The 19,467-nt window shown below is 41.1% G+C and overlaps 1 protein-coding gene across 1 annotated transcript in view; it reads left to right on the top strand.

The window, feature by feature from the left end:
• The window catches only part of KIAA0319 (KIAA0319 ortholog), a 77,665-nt gene that overhangs the window by 30,076 nt on the left and 28,122 nt on the right, over nt 1-19,467 (top strand). Inside the window, exons 10-13 of the mRNA XM_049884937.1 lie at nt 6,529-6,757; nt 9,878-10,001; nt 15,753-15,885; nt 17,157-17,305. Coding sequence (XP_049740894.1) covers nt 6,529-6,757; nt 9,878-10,001; nt 15,753-15,885; nt 17,157-17,305 — 635 coding nt within the window. The remainder of the gene's footprint in view (nt 1-6,528; nt 6,758-9,877; nt 10,002-15,752; nt 15,886-17,156; nt 17,306-19,467) is intronic.

The following is a 19,467-nucleotide window of genomic DNA, read 5'->3' as shown; positions in this document are numbered from 1 at the left end:
TTTCTGCAGTTTGCCTTATTTCATTTCTGAGGTGATCCCTGATGTCTTGAAGCATTCTGTAAATTAGTTTTTTATATTCTGTATCTGATAATTCCAGGACTGTATCTTCATTTGGGAAATATTTTGATTCTTTTGTTTGGGGGGTTGTAGAAGTTGTCATGGTCTGCTTCTTTATGTGGTTTGATATTGACTGCTGTCTCCGAGCCATCACTAAGATATAGTAGTGATTTATTCTATTTTTGCTCAGTGAGTCTTATCTTGTTTTGTTTTCTTTCAATATACGTGGATGGGCTACTAGATCGTGGTGTCTTGTTTGTTATAGCCCTTGACTTACTTATGACCTATTACCAGCTGGTTTGTGCTGTTGCCAGATATATATGCCTGAGTCTATTCAGTATTCTTGAGTAGAATCTGATTTGGGGTCATCAAGTGTGTGCTGCACCCTAACACCTATCCACCTCGAGAAGTAGTGGTGATAGTTGTGTGCACCAGATTCTACTAGCAGCTGGGGTTCACACTTCAGGGGGGGCAGGATGCTGACAGGCTTCCCCCAAGTGCCAGTGAGGTAGGTGTGTCTCTATTCCTATAGCACCTTGGTGGAGGGCTCTGCAGCTGTACCTTAGGCCCCCAGTGCAAGTACCTCTACTGATTGGTAGGTGTCACCCTCCTTAGACCCCTAAGGCAAGAGGCTAGGTGGTCTGGGGGGAGCTTCAGCCCTCAGTTCCCTGTTGTGGGTCAGTGAGGGCTCTGTTGAATAATCAGAGATATCAGACCTGGGAATCTTGTTTTTCCAGTAAATCCCCTAAAAAAAATGCAGTCAGATCCCTATCAGAACTGCCTTTGCATTATAACAGCCACCTTGTTCCCTGTAAGGATGAAAGCCCAAGATTTGGATCGTATATGCTTGGCTGGAGCTTGTTCTGTGTTTTTAGTCCAATTAGGGAAGGATTTTTGGTCCCTGGGTTTTTTGTGGTTGCTTCTCTCTGGCCAGAAGAATGGGTTAGGAAAAGACCAAAAAAAAAAAAAAGGGAAAAGCAAAGCCGCAGAGCCGGAGCCGTTCTCCCTGTGGCTGAGGAAATTCCAATGTTAATGAAGCCGCCTGGGAAGGGGGGGGGAGGTTCAGAAAAACAGGAGAGAGTAGCACTCCGGAATATAGCCAAAGTTGCTTATCTTGCTTGGAATGACTATTTTATCTGAGATTTCCAAGGGGCATGTCGCCTATGTGTGCTGGCTGTGTGGAGATTGTCCCCGAAGGTCTGGCCCGCTGAAGCCGTGGTCAGATCCTCCGCTGCCAGTCCAAAGCTCAGCGTCAAGGTTCCCCTGCTGGGGCACTGCACTGCCGGCTCCAAAATCAGTCGCTGCCTCCTGGGGGCTTCTCGTCCTGCCAGCCGCGTCGCTGCGCCGCCTCCGTGGACTGGCTGGGCCCCCTCCCGGGGTTAGTTCAGGGGAGTAGGGCTGCACCTTGTGTTTGCGCCGTCACAAGATGTTGTGTTCAGCTCCCCTGCGCCCAGTCCAAACCTGGCGCCAAGGTTCCCCGGCTGGGACGCTGCACTCCCGGCTCCAAAACCAGTCGCTGCCTCCCAGGGGCTTCTCGTCCTGCCAGCCGCGTCACCGCACTGCCCGCGCGGACCGGCTGGGCCCCCTCCCGGGGTCAGTTCAGGGGGGTAGGGCTGCGCCCCATGTTTGCGCAGTCACAAGATGTTGTGGTCAGCTCCCCTGCGCCCAGTCCTAAGCCCGGCGCTGAGGTTACCTGACTGGGACGCTGGCTCCAATCTCCGAAAACAGTCGCTGCTTCCCCGTAGTTGTTCGTTCTCCATCTCTGTCAGTCAGGTCAACTCTTTAAATCTGTGTTTGTTGTTCAGGGTTCGTAGATTGTCATGTATGTGATCGATTCACTTGTTTTTCCGAGTCTTTGTTGCAAGAGGGATCCGAGGTAGCGTCTACCTAGTCAGCCCTCTTGGCCCCACGATGTACTTAGACTTTTTATATATTGTTGGATTCAATTTGATTTTTGCCTGTATATCCACAACAAATATTGGTCTATAATTTTCTCTTTTTTTGCAATGTCTTTGCCAGGTTTTGGTATGAGCATTGTGGAGGCCCAATAAAACAAGTTGGGTAGTGAACCATACTCGTCTGTTTTCTAAAAATGCTTGTGTATAACTAGTGTTAGTTCTTCATGAATGTTTGATAGAATTCACTAGTAAAATCATCTGGGCCTGGAATTTTCTTTTTGAGAAGGTTTTTGACAGCACATTCATTCAATTCTTTAACAGATTTTCTTGTTGTTGGTTGTCATCAAGTTAATTCTGACTCACAGAGAGCCCATGTGTGCAGGGTACAATTGCTGTATAGGGTTTTCAAGGGTGTGACCTTTCAGAAGCAGATTGCCAGGCCTCTCTCCCGAGGAGCCTCTGGGGGGGTTCTGACCTCCAACCTTTTGGCTAGTTGTTGAACAGTTAACATTTGTGCCACCCAGCCACCGTTAATAGGTGTAAGGCATTCAGACTTTCCGTTTCTTCTTGTATCAGTTTTGGTAAGTTGTTTTCAAGAAATCTGTCCATTTCATCTAAATTGTCAAATTTATTGGCGTAAAGTGGTTCATGGTATCTTCATATTATCCTCTTAACATCTATAGGATCTGTGCTTATAGGCCCTTTTTCATTCCCAATATTGGTGATTTGTGTCTCTTTCTCTCTTGCTTTTGATGAGCCTAGTTAAGGGTTTGTTATATTTGTTCATCTTTTCAAAGAACCTTCAAGTAGAGCTATGTTAATTTTCTTTTGATCTATTTTCTAATTTGTTGATTTTGGTTTTTTATTATTTTCTTCCTTCTATTTATGTTGGATTTACTTTGCTCTTCTTTTTTTAAAAACTTTTTTTTTTTTTTTTGGGTAGAATCTTAAGTCATTTGCATTAGATCTTTCTTCTGTTAGTATATAAGCTTTTAAAGGTATAATTTTCCTCTAAGTATTGCTTAGCTGCATACCACATGTTGTGTTTTTTTAAGGTCTCATATACTCCTTTAAGAGTCTGATGATTTCAGAGAAAGAGTCCATATATACATATGTTCGTGGACCCTCTGAAGCCTCTCCTGATTAAGAAACCCTCAAGAATCTGACTGAATTTATCTTTAACTAAAAGATGCACAGAGATGCTCTAGAGCATCTCAGATGTACACATGGTTGTAAAAGCTTCTGTTTTGCTTTATTTGAAATCTCAGCTTAAGTAATTTACCTCACTTGCAAGCTTATTTTATTATTAAGAGTGGATACCTTGGACAGCCTCATCTATCCTGAGACCAGAAGAACTAGATTGTGCCCAGCTACCACTACTGACCATTTTAATCAGGGCCAGAATAGATAGATGGACCCTGATGGAATGGGAGAAAAATATGGAACAGAACCTCAAATTCTTTAAAAAACAAAATGAAAGTAGACTTACTGAGCTGGTTGAGACTGGAGGCATCTCTGAGACTATTGCCCTGAGATACCCATCAAACCAGTAGGGAAACTAGCCTCCGAGGTCACCTTGTAGCTAAATAACAGATTGGCTTACAAGATAATGAATATCACCCATAAGTACTGTGCTCCCTTAAAAAATCACCTGTATGAGACCAAATGGTGAACAATTACTTTAAAACAAATATGAGAATGTAAGGGGGCAGGGAAACTAGATTAATGGAAATGGAACAACCAGAATGGAAATAATGAGAATGTTCATGCATTGGGAGGAATGTATGCAACGTTGAATTGTGTAGAAACTGCTGTGTAAACCTTCACCGGAAACACAATAAAATATTAGTTTTAAAAAAAAAAGAGTAAATACCTTGAGAGCCACAGGCTCTGTGGAGGCCGATTAAGCAGCCATTGGTGCTTTCATTTTTTTTTTTAGTTTAGTTTTTTTTGTGTGTGTGTGTGTGTGTGTGTGTGTGTTTAGTTTACCACCTGGCAGAGACAGCTTAGCCTAGACAGACCATAGGTTTTCAAGAGACAGGTGACAACGCATGAGTTTAAAAAAACAGTATTTTTTCTTATAAGTGCAATGCATGTTTACCATTAAAGCAAAAGCAAAACAAAAAACAAAAAAAAACAGGATACATATATAAGCAGAAAGAAGGAAATTAAATACCTCCCATAATTCCACCACCTAGAAATAACCACCCTAACAGTTTACTACTTACTATTATAGTCCTTTCTCTATACACACATAAACTTAAATTTTCTTTTTTAAAGAAAACTTGGATCGAAACATACAAGATGTTTTGCAAGCTACTTGTATGATTTCTTCTAAAATTTAAAAGTTTGGTCTTTCACATTTAAATTTTTATCTACAATGTATTGATTGTAGCTCATTAGTGGTGAAATCCAATTTAACTTATTTTTAACCGTATTGATAATTAGTTGTCCCAGTACAGATAACTTCGATATCTACTCTTTTCTTTCCCAATCTGCAATAGCACATCTCTCCTATACCAAGTTTTCATTTATGTATGGGTCTGCTTTCGGATTCCCTATTTATCATGAATAGTCCTGTGACTGAATATTGGCACCATCATATCTGATGCTGTGCTAATATACTGTAGTGTATTAGTTCAGCTCTGTTACTCAATGTTTGGGATTAATGTCCTTATACTTAAATTTGGGGGTACTGGTAAAATTTCTGGGTTAGAAAGCATGTATGTTTTTAAGGCATTTGATACATGCTGCCAAATTATTGTCTAGTTTTTATCTGAGAGTTTTGCCAAGGCTGACTTATGGGAACATTCTGATATAAAAGCCAGAGAGGACTAAAGAAAAGCTGTTATTAAAAGTATTTCTACTGCACTTTATTTATGGAGGTAAAATATACATAGAATGAAATGCCACTTTACAAGGTACTTTGGATTCACTCTTCACCCTCTGATTGAGGTGGGTTACTGTTGCTATCCCCATTTTACCAGGAAGACGTTCCCTTACGGGGTCAGCACGTGTCCTGACTCAGCCTAGTGAAGAGGGAAGAGCCGTAGGTGTTTGGTTTGCTCTCAGAGCCTGAATTGGAGTTTGGATCTTGGTTGGGTGGAGCATCTGGGATCCTGTGAAAGGGAGCTCAAAGTACACAGGTGGTGCAATGGTTAAGCACTTGGCTGCTAACCAAAGGTTGGCAGTTCAAACCCATGCAGTGGCTCTGTGAGAGAAAGACCTGGTGATCTGCTCCTGTAAAGATTGTTGTTGTTGTTGTCAGGTGCTGCTGAGTTGGTTCCAACTCATAACAACCCCATATAACAGAACGAAACACTGCCTGGTCCTGTGCTATCCTCACAATTGTTGCTATATTTGAACCCATTGTTGCAGCCACTGTGTCAGTCCATCTCCTTGAGGGTCTTCCTCTTTTTTGAATGACCTTCTACTTTACCAAGCAAAATGTCCTTCTCCAGGGACTGGTCCTCCCTGATAACACATCCAAAGTACATGAGACGAAGTCTCGCCATCCTTGCTTCTAAGGAGCGTTCTGGTTATACTTCTTCCAAGACAGATTCTTTCATTCTTCTGGCAACAAGACAAAGACTCTTCTGGCAGTCCATGGTATATTCAGTATTCTTTGCCAACAGCGTAATTTCAAGGGCATCAATTCTTCTTCAGTCTCCCTTATTCATTGACCAGCTTTCGCATGCATACGAGGCAATTGAAAATACCATGGCTTGGGTCAGGTGCACCTTAGTCAACCTAGGAAACCCTCTGAGGCATTTCTACTCTGTCACACAGGGTTGCTATGAGTCAAAATTGACTCTTTGGCACCTAACAACTGTACACTTACCTTACCTACCAATAAGCCCTGTGCTCCTTCCATAGCCTCATTCTCAAATTCTTCTTTACACCTGATTAGCACTCATTACTGCTCAGAACTAACACCTCTCCTCCAGAATCATGGATTGACCTTACTTCACTGTAATTATGAAGTGACCCTACTTCACTGTTCAGTAATCACATCAGGAATCAGTCAAGTACAAGGTCAATGCAGTCCTCTTTGTTGTTTGCTTGTGTAGGTTGAGCATCGACTTATATTTGAAAGTGCTTAATCCTGAAATTGCTTTGCAAGAAGTGTCCTGAAAACATAATTATATTAAGTCCTCTAGAAAAGAATTAAAAATAAAAAGACTTTGTACCTGAAAACTGATGAGCAATTTACTGCTCTACAGGCTCAGGCCTGAAGGTAGAACTTAAACCTGATACATTCTTATTCTCAGTTATTAGAGACTTCTAGGTTGGCCAAGGATGTTTTTCTTACCCAGCATCCCAAAGACTAATCAGAAACCCATATAACATGAAATTCTAACATGTGAATACATTACTGACTAAATGAATAAAATAAACAGCAGCAACAAAAACAAACAAAAATACATTCAGATCTGTGTTCTTTCCTCAGCTTCACCCTCAAATTTCTTCTTACACCTATTCGTTCTTAGTTGTTCTGAGCAGACTAAATTGATCACTTACCTTAAGATGTGGCATATGCTTCCAACATAATGGCTTCCTTTCCTTTTTGTAGGTTAACCACTATGGACTCGGACGGAGCCACTAACTCCACAACTGCAGTCGTGATAGTCAACAGTGCTGTGGACTCTCCACCAGTTGCCAATGCAGGACCCAATCAGACTATAACTTTGCCCCAAAACTCCATCACTCTGAATGGAAACCAGAGCAGTGATGATCACCAGATTGTCCACTATGAATGGTCGCTGGGTCCTAGTAGTGAGAGCAAAGAGGTGGCCATGCAGGCAAGTTCGCCATCCTGCCTTCAAACTTTTATCTGTCTGTCTGTCTGCCTATCTATCTATCCATCTATCTTCCATAATGCAGCCATCCATCATCTATCTGTTGTCACCATGAGTCAAAATCCACTCCGTAGCAACTGGTTTGGAGTCCCTGGGTGGTACAAATAATTGACTAGCCTGGCTGCTAACTGCAAGAATTGAAGATGTGAGTCTACCCAAAAATGCCTCAAAAGAAAGGCCTGGTGATCTACTTCTGAAAAATCAGCCACTGAAAATTATATGGAACACAGTTCTGCTCTGACACAGATGGGGTCACCGTGAATCAAAATCGACTCTATGGCAACTGGCTTACCTACCTATCGTCTAGCTACCTGTCTATTTCTGTCTGTCTGTCTGTCTATCAGTATTGGCGTGGGTGTCATGTAAATCTGGAAAACCTGTTTCATAAAATTGTCTGATGCGTTATAACTATTAGATATGTTACAGATCTTCCAAGTGTATGTCACTTTCCCTCACCCACTCTAGGTAAGCATAGAACAGAAACCAAATGGTTTGGTGCTGGCAGCTTGACTTTGAGGTCACTTTTGGAACAGTCTGCCTGAACGTTTGCGAGAGAAATATCATTCAAGTCCTGGCAGAAATCTTAGAAATAATCTAACCTAAACCTCACTATCAGAAAATTTCTTCTTAATTTGTAACTCCTCTCTTTAGAAACTGCATGTTAGCATTTCTGCACCCAGCAATCTCTTTCTAAAAGCTTCTTTGTATCTGCCTTTCTTCAAATCTTTGCAATCTATTTGTCTAAAAATATAATTACCTGGAAACTTGTGATGTGTATGTTTATGTGTGGCAGTGTGTGTGAGCTGTTTACTTCATTTGGTGATGGCCAGAACTATTTTTTGTTGTTGTTGTTGCTAACCAGCTTGGTATTTTTGAAGTTATAGTATTTGAGAGTTTAATGGAAAATTGATAGGACTTTATGTTGCCAACTTCAAGTTTCTTCTCTCCAGTCCAAGATAAATTTTGTATTAGTATTTGAGACAAAATCAGACATCCCATGAATTAACTTGTCTGCTTTACTTTCTGGTGTTTCCAGAAAATGCTTTGCAATTGTGATTAAAAACCACTGATTGGGCTTATGGAACTTGAAGGAGTCCCAAGTCCCCTAGGTATCCTTGGAGACTTCCGTTAGGGCTATAAATAGTGCTGCCTGCTTCTGTGGTGTTAAGAGAATTCTGAATCCAAGGGGGTTGAATACAAAACAGGAAGATGGAATCTTTTCTATTTCCTTGATTTAAAAAAAATCTAATTTTTCTTTCATTATTGAGAATTACGTGCCCAACGTTAATGCTCCAGAAGCCATTACTATGATGTGAACCCAGAGAAGTCATTGGGTTGTGTGCTTCCCATACCCTGCCCGTCCACTGCTGACACTGTCTCTGCCTGTCCCTAAAGATTACCTACCGTAACGATGTTGGTGGCTTATGATTGATTGATTAAGATGACAAAAAGGATGATCCTTTTATTAACTGGGGCAGTCACAAAGATGAGCTCTGTGAACCAGAACTCTGTGAACCGTTTTACATTAGTCTACAAATTGTGAGGGCGGCCCGCTCAGGCTGTGTGCTAGAATGGGCAGGTAATTGAAGCCTGTGCCATTATCTAAAACATATGGCTGCTTTGGGTACATTTGACAAGACTCATTAGTCTGCTCATTTCCCACTCACTATAACATTCCCTTTTATCACGTGCAGGTGCATTTGTGTAACCAATATTGGCTTTGAGGAAAGTACTAGAAATTATACTTTCTTTGTGGAAACTTTTAGAGAAAGGTACTTTACCCTATTTGTTCAAAGCAGGAAAAGGCTTTTTTTTTAACCTCTTAAAAGTTTGTATTTCAGATTTCAAACTGCAATGATAACTGATGTTCTATCAGTTTTCTTTAAAGCCTTTAAAAAATGTAAATTCATTTATCTTTAGGCAATATTGGAGTCTGTAAAATTAAATAAATTATGATAGGAGTTAAAATTTAAAACCTTTTCATGATGCCATGAACTTAAGCAATAATTGGAACTATTACCGTTTCCACCACAAACAGCAACCAAAAAGTCCTGGATGTAACAAGTGTAGCTGTTGTATACACAGTTGAAAAATTGCCTTTTTGAAGCATGTATCACCTTAGAGTTTTAAAAATTATTTTTAGTTATAAAAGCACTACATGAATTTCTTCTTGTAGTTAAGAAAAAGTTTAAATAAATTCTAATAAAATAAAAATACACCTTGACCACTACCCTCACTCAAGTCCCTTATTGGAGTTTTATCAGCTTAATGTGTGTACTTCCAGAATATTTTCCATGCATTTATATATGTGTGAAACAATGGTTAAATGTTCAGCTGTTAACTGAAAGGTTGGCAGCTCAAACCCAGCCAGGGACTCCAGCAGGAGGAAGACCTGGTGATCTGCTCCTGTAAAGATTACAGCCAGGGAAACTCAATGGGGCAATTCTCCTCTGTCACATGGAGTCTCCATGAGCCAGAATCGACTCTGACGGTACCCAACAAATACGACATGTGTACATGTAGCAGCATGTATCATACTGTATGCATTTTTCCACAACTTTCTTTTTTCACTTAATGATATGACTTTGACATTTTTCCATTTTAGTATTTATAAATCTACCTCTTTTTTTTTTTTTCTAATTGCCATATAGCATTCCATACTATTTCATAGTGTTTCAGCCATTCCTCTGTTGATGGACATTTAGATTGTTTCCACTGTTTGCTATTCCAGACAAAGCTTCAGTCAGAATCCACGTGCCGCCTCCTTCTGCACACGGGCACTAAGAAGTGGAACTGCCGGGTTGAAGGGTGTGCTCATTTAACATTTTAATGGAAATCATCAGATTGGCTTTCCAAAAGGCAGCACTAATTTACACTCCTGTCATTAATAGATGAGGCTACACAACAGGCTTTGGATTGCATTTCCCTGAGGACACAGACATTTCTTTTTTGAGCAGGATCTTTATATTGAGTAAAATTGTTAGCTCTTCATTGTATCATACTATTTACTTAGCCTTCTTTAATATTATTTTTAATTTTCTTTTTGTACCTGTTACAATTTAGGGAATGCAGACACCGTACCTTCATTTGTCTGCAATGCAGGAAGGAGATTATACATTTCAGCTGATGGTTACTGATTCTTCAAGGCAACAGTCCACTGCTGTGGTCACTGTGATTGTCCAGCCTGGTAAGTGAAATGGGAAAGAGATCTGGCCCTAGATACTACAAGCAGAAATGAGAGCTGGGATTCTGGGCTTTAGACAAGCCAAAGTGGTGGTAACTTCTCTAAACTTTTGAGTTGTCAGGAAATCAGGACTCCAGAAGTGGAATCTCAATATAAAAACAATTTTGCTTTGAGTTTCTGGAACTTGTCCTGATTTCTCTAAACCATAATATGAAAGATGAGCTGTGAACCATTCGCAGAACCACTTGTGGGCTCCTATTTGCCACGTAGACACTCCCACACATGCTTTGCTCTGCTGCAGAGGGTTTCGGGGGATTCTTGAAAAGAGGCTGGTTGTCCTATGTGGCCTGGACTCAAATGGCTTGTAGCCAAATGTCGGAAATTGACTCCAGTTCAGCTCACTGTCCATTAATGGTTTCATGAAAACCTGGGTCGTTGTCTATCTTCAGATTTAAACACCTAGGGGTCAGATACATCAAAGACGATGGAGGTGGTACAGGACCAGGCAATGTTTATTGGTTCTGTTATACATAGTGTCGCCATGAGTGGAGTCGACTCCATGGCAACTAACAACAAGTGTAGTTAGGCCCTTGATTGACCATGATCTTTACTTGAGACCTTTTCTAAAAGAAGCGTGCTAGTTCTGGAAACTGTTCAATGTCCTGGCAACTAATATATTCAATTTATAGACCACTTATTTTTTTTTCCACTTATTTATTTAACTAATATGTAATAAGTGTTCTTAGGCCCTGGGAATGTGGACTTTAACAAAATAGACTTGGTCTCTGCTGTCACAGGGCACGTAGGAGAGTACTCATAAAACCACATGATCAGCCAACACAGCTGGGCTTGAATGGTGATTCTACTTCTTACCACTCTGTGGCCTTGGACAAGACACTTCACTGTTCTGAGCCCTAGAGTCTTGGTTGGTAATAAGAAGAATAACTTAAGTCAGAATCAGTCTCACCATTGTTCCATGAACCAAATTTAACCCAAGCAAAGATGATATTTTTTTATCGTGATAAAAATGTATGTAATGTGGCAGCTCAGTAGACATATCCAAACTCCCTGGGGGACCAAATTGCTGGGCTGAGGGCTGTGGGAGCCATGATCTTGGGGAATATCTAGCTCAATTAGCACAACATAGTTTATAAAGAATATGTTCTACATTCTACTTTGGTGAGTAGGGTATGGGGTCTTAAAAGCCTGTGAGCGGCTATCTAGGATTCTCCACTGGTTTCACCCCTTTAGGAACAAGGAAGAATTGAGAAAACTAAAGATGCAAGGGAAATATTAGTCAAAGGACTAATGGACCACATCTACCATGGCCTCTACCAGACTGAGTCCAGTAAAACTAGATGGTGCCCAGCTACCACCACTGACTGCGCTGACAGGGATCACAATAGAGGGTCCAGGACAGAGCTGGAGAAAAATGTAGAACAAAATTCTATTTTAAAAAGGAAGACCAGACCTGCTGGCCTCACAGAGACTGGAGAAACCCTGAGGTGTGGCCCTGGGACACCCTTTCAGCTCAGTAAGGAAGTCACTCCCAAGGTTCAGTCTTCAGCCAAAAATTGGAGAGGCCCATAAAACAAAACAAGACTGAAAGGGCACACCAGCCCTGGGGCAGGAACTGGAAGGCAGGAGGGAACAGGAAAGCTGGTAATAATGGGAACCCAGGGTTGAGAAGGGAGAGTGTCGACGTGTCATGGGGTTTTTAACCAACGTCATAAAACAGTGTGTCTACTAGCTGTTTGATGAGAAACTAGTTTGTTCTGTAAACCTTCATTTAAAGTACAATAAAAAAAAAAAAGAAAAAAAGTATGTAACAAAATATTTACAATTTGAACTTTTTTTGAACACATACAATTCAGTGTTCAACCATCACCATTATCCATTTTCAAATTTTTTCAACACCGTTAATGGAAGTTCACCAATGACTCTCCCTTTCCCTCTCCCTCCCACCCCTGGTAACCATTAGTAAACTTTGTTGTCTAGAAAAAACAACAACAACAAACCTGAGCAGTGCTATTCTAGAGGAAGGACAGGCTGCTATGGGAGCCACAGAAAGGGAACCTCCTGGGCTTGAGGCATCTGCAAAGAGCTTTTACAGTAGCTGAGGGTTGATGCATGAGTAGCAGGTGAAGAAGGTGGAGGGTGGGGAGTAGAAGGCAGAACGCAGCTTTTTTAGGCAGTGAGAACTGAACGCAGAAACACCACAGGGTGAAAGAGTGTGGTATGTTCAAGGACTAAAAAGGAATTTACCACCGTGCAAGTAACTGGAATTTGTTGTTAGGCTACCTATCTTGATTCAGTTGGCAAATTATGAACACTTAAAAATAAAGAAGGAATGTAGTGTGACTGGAGAGAGAGCAAAGGAGGTGAATATATGGGGGTGTGGGGGGCGGCAGGAGTTGGAATGATGAGGGATGATCTGGAGGGAGAGGCAGGGCGAGATCATGAAGGGTTTTGCAAACGTCTGGTCATGTAAATCTTTCATCCAGACAGTAATGGGAACTACTGAACTATATTAAATAGGACAGTGAGGTTGTGACATGGTCCAGATGTGGGTGAAGTTTGTCTCAGTTTTTGACTAGTGACTTTTTTTTTTTTTAACAGAAATTCTATCTGTTTATGTCAGTGTAATATCAGTAATACTTTATATCTTTTACTTTGCTTCAACATTTAGCAAAAATGGTTTTGAGCATTTACTATTTACGAGGTACTGTGTTAGATAAGTCCTTGGGCGACGTAAATGGTTTGTACTTGACTGGTAACCTGAAGGTTTGCACTTTGAACCCACCCAGGGGCGCCACAGAAGAAAGGCCTAGCAACCTGTTTTCATAAAGATTACAGCCAAGAAAACCTATGGAGAAGTTCTACTCTATAGCGCACAGGGTCACCATGAGTCAGAATCAACTCAACAGCAGTGGGTTTTTTGGTTTTTGGTGTTAGGCGCTAGGGCTGCAAAGACAGAAAGGAAGTAAGCCCTATCTGACAATGCAGGTCTCTTCATGCGAATGTCAACTAACTTATTTATTTCTTCCCTCCTTCCCCCTCCTCCCTCTCCCTTCCCCACCTCTTTCACATCCCCCTTTCCTCCCCCCCACACCCCCATCTTTGCCCCTTTGTCTCCCCCACCCTTTACCTCTCCTTCCTCCTCCCTTCATTCTCTTTCTCTTGACTCCATGATTTTTAAAGTTCTTTTAAAGAAACCAAAGATGTATATTTTAGAGAACAGTGGTTTTTTGCTGCCTGTAATCCCCATCTCAAATTCAGAATATTCAATTCCTGGGTCATCTAGGAGACTGAAGTATTTCATTCTAAGATCCCCAAAAGACAGTGCAACCTCTAGCAGCTACCTGGGCTGAATATGAATAATTTGCTTAAATCAAGAAATCAGGGAATTTGAAAAGGAAATCATTCTATGTTTATGGATAGGTAGACTAAACATCGTGAAAATGCCAATTCTACCCAAACAGGCCCCAGATAAGTAAAACATTATTGAAGAAGATGAAAGTGGGAGGCCCCACACTCCCTGATCTCAGAAGCTACTACACAGTTAGGATAGTCAAAACAGCCTGGTACTGGTACAACAGCAGACACATAGACCAATGGAACAAAATCTAGAATCCAGATATAAATCCATCCAATTGATATTTGACAAAGGGCCAAAGTCCACTAAATGAGGAAAAAACAGTCTCTTTAACAAATGGTGCTGGCATAACTGGTTGTCCATCCATAAAAAAATGAAACAGGATCCATACATCAAACTATATGTAAAAACTAACTCAAAATGAATCAAAGACCTAAATATAAAACCTAAAGTGATAAAGATCATGGGAGAAAAAATAGGGACATGCTAGGGGCCCTAATACATGGCATAAATAGAATTATAAACCATAACTAACAATGCACAAACACTAGAAGGTAAACTTGATAACTGGGAGCTCCTAAAAATTAAACACTTACGAACTTCCAAAGACTTCACAAAAAGAATAAAAAGAGAACCTACAGATTGAGAAATGGCTATGACATATCTGACAATGGTCTAATTTCTAAAATCTACAAAATACTTCAGCACCTCAAGAACAAAAGACAAATAATCCAGTCAAAACATGGGCAAAGGATATGAACAGACACTTCACCAAAGAAGATGTTCAAGTAGCTAGCAGACATGTGAAGAAATGCTCGCAGTCATTAGCCGCTGAAGAAATGCAAATCAAAACTACAATGATATACCATCTCACTTGACAATACTGGCACTAATCAAAAAAACAGAAAATAAATGTTGAGAGGTTGTAGGAAGACTGGATCTCTTATACACTGCTGGTGGGAGTGTAAAATGGTATAAGCACTATGGAAAATGATATGGTGCCTCCTCAAAAAGCTAAAAATAGAAATACCATATGGTCCAGCAATCCCACTTCTAGGAATAGATCCTAGAGAAACAAGAGCCATCACACAATAGATATACGCACACCCGTGTTCATTGCAGCATTATTCACAATAGCAAGAAGGTGGAAACAACCTAAGTGCCCATCAACAGGTGAATGGATAAACAATTATGGTACCTACATACAATGGAATACTACGCAGGGATAAAGAACAATGATGAATCCATGAAACATCTCACAACATGGGTGAATTCGGAGGCATTATGTTGAGTGAAATAAGTTAATCACAAAAGGGCAAATATTATATGAGACCATTATTATAAAAACTGAAGAAAAGGTTTACACACAGAAGAAGACAATCTTTGATGGTTACGAGGGTGGGGAGAGGTAGGGAGGGGAAATCACTAACTAGTGATAGACAAGTATCAACTTTGGTGAAGGGAAAGACAACACACAATATAGGAGAAGTCAGCACCACTTGACCAAAGCAAAGTCATAGAAGCTTCCTAGACACATCCAAACACGCTGAGGGACCAAGTTACTGGGACTGAGGGCTGGGGACCATGGTCTTCGGGAACATCTAGGTCAATTGGCATAACGTAGTTCATAAAGAAAATGTTCTACATCCTACTTTGTTGAGTAGCGTCTGCAGTTTTAAATGCTTGCAAGTGGCCATCTAAAATACATCTATTGGTCCCATCTTGTCCAGGGCAAAGGGTAATGAAGGAAACCAAAGAAACGAAGAAAATATTAGCCCAAAGGACTAATGGACCACATTAGCCTTCTTCAGGCTAAGCCCAGAAGAACTAGATGGTGCCTGGCTACCACCACCTACCACTCTGACACAGATCACAATAAAGAGTCCTGGATAGAGCAAGAGAAAAATGTAGAACAAAAGTCAAATTCACAAAAAAATACCAGACTTACTGGTCTGACAGAGACTGGAGGAACCCCTGAGACTGTGGCCTCTGGACACCCTGCTAACTCAGAACTGAAGCCACTCCCAAAACCTACTTCTCAGTCAAAGACTAGACAGGCCGATAAAACAAACAATAACACAAGTGAGGAACATAATTCTTAGTTCAATCAAATATACAAGACCAAAAAGCAAGACGAGAAGGCAGGAAAGCTGGACAAATGGACTCAAGAAATCAGGGGTGGAAGGGGGGAGAGTGCTGTCACATTGTGGGGATTGCAACCAATGTCACAAAATAATTTGTGTATAAATTTTTGAATGAGAAACTAACTTGCACTGTAAACTTTCACCTAAAGCACAATAAAATTATTAAAAGAAAAGGAATCGGGGTTGCAGACTTAATACAAAGAGATAATTTTTCACATTGTCCTATAATTCTAGAAAACAACAGGCCCCCGGTAGCTGTGGCTGGCCCTGATAAGGAGCTGATCTTCCCAGTGCAAAGCACAACCCTGGACGGAAGCAGGAGCACAGATGACCACGGCATTGTGTCCTACCACTGGGAGACCATCAGGTAGCCCATCTCACCACTTACCCACTAGGTTCACACCCTTGGTGTTATACTACTGTAATCTCTTCTTTGAAGACTCTAAAGTCAACTGTCAATTTGAGTTCATGGAGAAGACAGAATTTAAGCACATTTCTAGAAGTGGCAGGGGAGTATTGATTGAAGAACCTATCAAGTGTGGGTGGACAATGGGACACTCATTGACAGTGGAGGGAGGTAGAGCCCAGGGCAGGTGACAGGAGAGCCTTGGTATGAGGTGAGCTTCATGATGTGGTCCCTGTGAGGTCCTCTGTCTGGACCCACTCAGACCATCCAGTAGTGACTGGTGGACAATGCAAGTACACAGTTTAAGGGGTCATCTGTTTTATCTAACATTCACTGAGAGATTTCTCAGTAAGCATGGTTTACATGCTTAATCTCATAGACTCCTCTGGCAGTTCTTAAAAGGTGGAAAATAATATTATTCCCACTTTAAAGCTGAAGAAACTAAGGCTTGCAGAGGTCGGTGAGATCACATGGTCTAAGGTTTCCTGGATAGTAAGTGAAATAGCTGGATCTCAGACCTAGGTCTTTCTGACCACAGAGTCCACAGTCTTAATGCCTACACTATAATTCCTCTTTTAGGAGAGAGATTATCAGGCTCATTCCCTCCTTCTCCATACCACACTACAGATAAACGAGGGTTTATCCTTAAAAAAAAAAAAAAAATTAATAATATATTTTATGCAACCCAAGCCCTCCAAAAAGACCAAATCCATTGATGTCAAGTCAATTCTGACTCATGGTGACCCATGTGTTTCCAATACACATGTATATAAAAAATATTAGCATTTCAGCATGCAATCAGTGTAAAAAGTATGAATGAGATATTTTACATTCTTTTTTCATGCTAAGTCTTAATAGCACAGCTAGCGTGGACTAGCCAGATTTCAAGTACTCAGTAGCCATACGTGGCTGGTGGCTACTCTGTTGGACGGTGCAGGATTTATCTGAGTAATTTCTGTCTTCGTTCTCCAAGGATAGAGCATTTCATTGGAAGCTCAATTAAAAAACAAAAACAAAAAAACCTCTTCCCAGGAACCCATCAGGCTCTGTCTGAGAGTAGCCTTATGACTCTCACAGTGGACACAAGTGAATCAAAAGTTATCTTAGCATTCTCTAAGATGGTGTATGTTATAGCTGGAAAAGTCAGCATTTATAAGGACACAAGTAACATACTTGCCATAACTAGAACCCCATGGCCTCTCCCTTTTGTTAATCCCTTTCATGTTTTATAGAGGCCCCAGTGCAGTGCAGATGGAAGATATGGACAAAGCTATAGCCTCTGTAACTGGTCTTCGGGTGGGTGCCTACCACTTCCGTTTAACAGTGCAAGACCAGCAGGGGCTGAGCAGCACGTCCACCCTCACCGTGGCTGTGAAGAAGGGTGAGTCCAGAGGCTCTGGGCAGATCTGACAGCTGAGGATCTGGGACCCCTTCTGCTTTTCAGTCTCCTAGGAGCCTAAGGCAGGCCGGGATTATTCAGCGATGTTGGTGTTTGCTTATTTATTCACAGCAGATGCTGAGCCAGCCTTCTGCCCATATTGGCTGTTTTCCATCCTCCCTCTGGGAGGAAACAGCATTTCCTTCTGTGTGTGGACTCTACCTTCTAAAGGCTTCACTCTCTTTCTCTGGCTACTGGCAATTAAAAACCCATATCCAAATGACAACTTTCTCTCCTCCTTGGAGATCCAAGAGCAGAGATATTTGCCAGTTCCATGTTGTTTCTTTTTCTTTTATTATTCATGATTTAATGGATTTTAGGAGTGTTCTCCAACAATTTAAACAAATTCCACATAGGAAAAACAGATTTGCTTTCTAGTGAATATGCGAACAATGGATACAACTTGATGTTAGTTGAAGAAACAAACACAAATACATTAATATTGTGTAGTATGTTAATATTTAGTATTTGTTTTGACTGGTATTGGCTTGACATTTCAGTTTTACTGATTTTTAAATTTCATTTTCAAAAGAGTAGAAGAGGAAATGTGGTTTGAAGATCTAAGTCAAAAATCTGTTGTTGTTGTTGTTGTTAGGTGCCGTCAAGTCGGTTCTGACTCATAGTGACCCTATGCACAACAGAATGAAACACTGCCCAGTCCTGCGCCATCCTTACAATCGTTATGTTTGAGCTCGTTGTTGCAGCCACTGTGTCAATCCACCTCTTTGAGCGTCTTGCTCTTTTGCACTGACCCTGTACTCTGCCAAGCATGATGTCCTTCTCCAGGGACTGATCCCTCCTGACAACATGTCCAAAGTATGTAAGACCCAGTCTCGCCATCCTTGCCTTTAAGGAGCATTCTGGCCGCACTTCTTCCAAGACAGATTTGTTCGTTCTTTTGGCAGTCCATGGTATATTCAATATTCTTCGCCACCACCACAATTCAAAGGCGTCAACTCTTCTTCGGTTTTCCTTATTCATTGTCCAGCTTTCACATGCATATGATGTGATTGAAAATACCATGGCTTGGGTCAGGCACACCTTAGTCTTCAGGGTGACATCTTTGCTCTTCAACACTTTGAAGAGGTCCTTTGCAGAAGATTTGCCCAATGCAACGCGTCTTTTGATTTCTTGACTGCAGCTTCTATGGCTGTGGATTGTGGATCCAAGTAAAATGAAATCCTTGACAACTTCAATCTTTTCTCCATTTATCATGATGTTGCTCATTGGTCCAGTTTTGAGGATTTTTGTTTTCTTTGTGTTGAGGTGTAATCCATACTGAAGGCTGTGGTCTTTGATTTTCATTAGTAAGTGCTTCAAGTCCTCTTCACTTTCAGCAAGCAAGGTTGTGTCATCTGCATAACACAGATTGTTAATGAGTCTTCCCCCAATCCTGATGCCCTGTTCTTCTTCACAGAGTCCAGCTTCTCATATTATTTGTTCAGCATACAGATTAAATAGGTGTGGTGAAAGAATACAACCCTGATGCACACCTTTCCTGACTTTATACCAATCAGTATCCCCTTGTTCTGTCCAAACAACTGCCTCTTGATCTATGTAAAGGTTCCTGATGAGCACAATTAAGTGTTCTGGAATTCCCATTCTTCGCAGTGTTATCCATAGTTTGTTATGATCCACACAGTCGAATGCCTTTGCATAGTCAATAAAACACAGGTAAACATCCTTCTGGTATTCTCTGCTTTCAGCCAGCATCCATCTGACCTCAGCAATGATATCCCTGGTTCCATGTTCTCTTCTGAAACTGGCCTGAATGTCTGGCAGTTCCCTGTTGATATACTGCTGCAGCCGTTTTTGAATGATCTTTGGCAAAATTTTGCTTGCGTGTGATATTAATGATATTGTTCTATAATTTCCACATTCGTTTGGATCACCTTTCTTGGGAATAGGCATAAATATGGATCTCTTCCAATCAGTTGGCCAGGAAGCTGTCTTCCATATTTCTTGGCATAGACGAGTGAGCACGTCCAGCACTGCATCTGTTTGTTGAAACGTCTCAATTGATATTCCATCAATTCCTGGAGCCTTGTTTTTCGCCAATGCCTTCAGAGCAGCTTGGACTTCTTTCTTCAGTACCATCAGTTCCT

This window comes from Elephas maximus, chromosome 1, assembly GCF_024166365.1.
Source record: "Elephas maximus indicus isolate mEleMax1 chromosome 1, mEleMax1 primary haplotype, whole genome shotgun sequence".
NCBI lineage: Eukaryota > Metazoa > Chordata > Mammalia > Proboscidea > Elephantidae > Elephas > Elephas maximus.
This window is presented reverse-complemented; position numbering and strand designations above follow the sequence as displayed.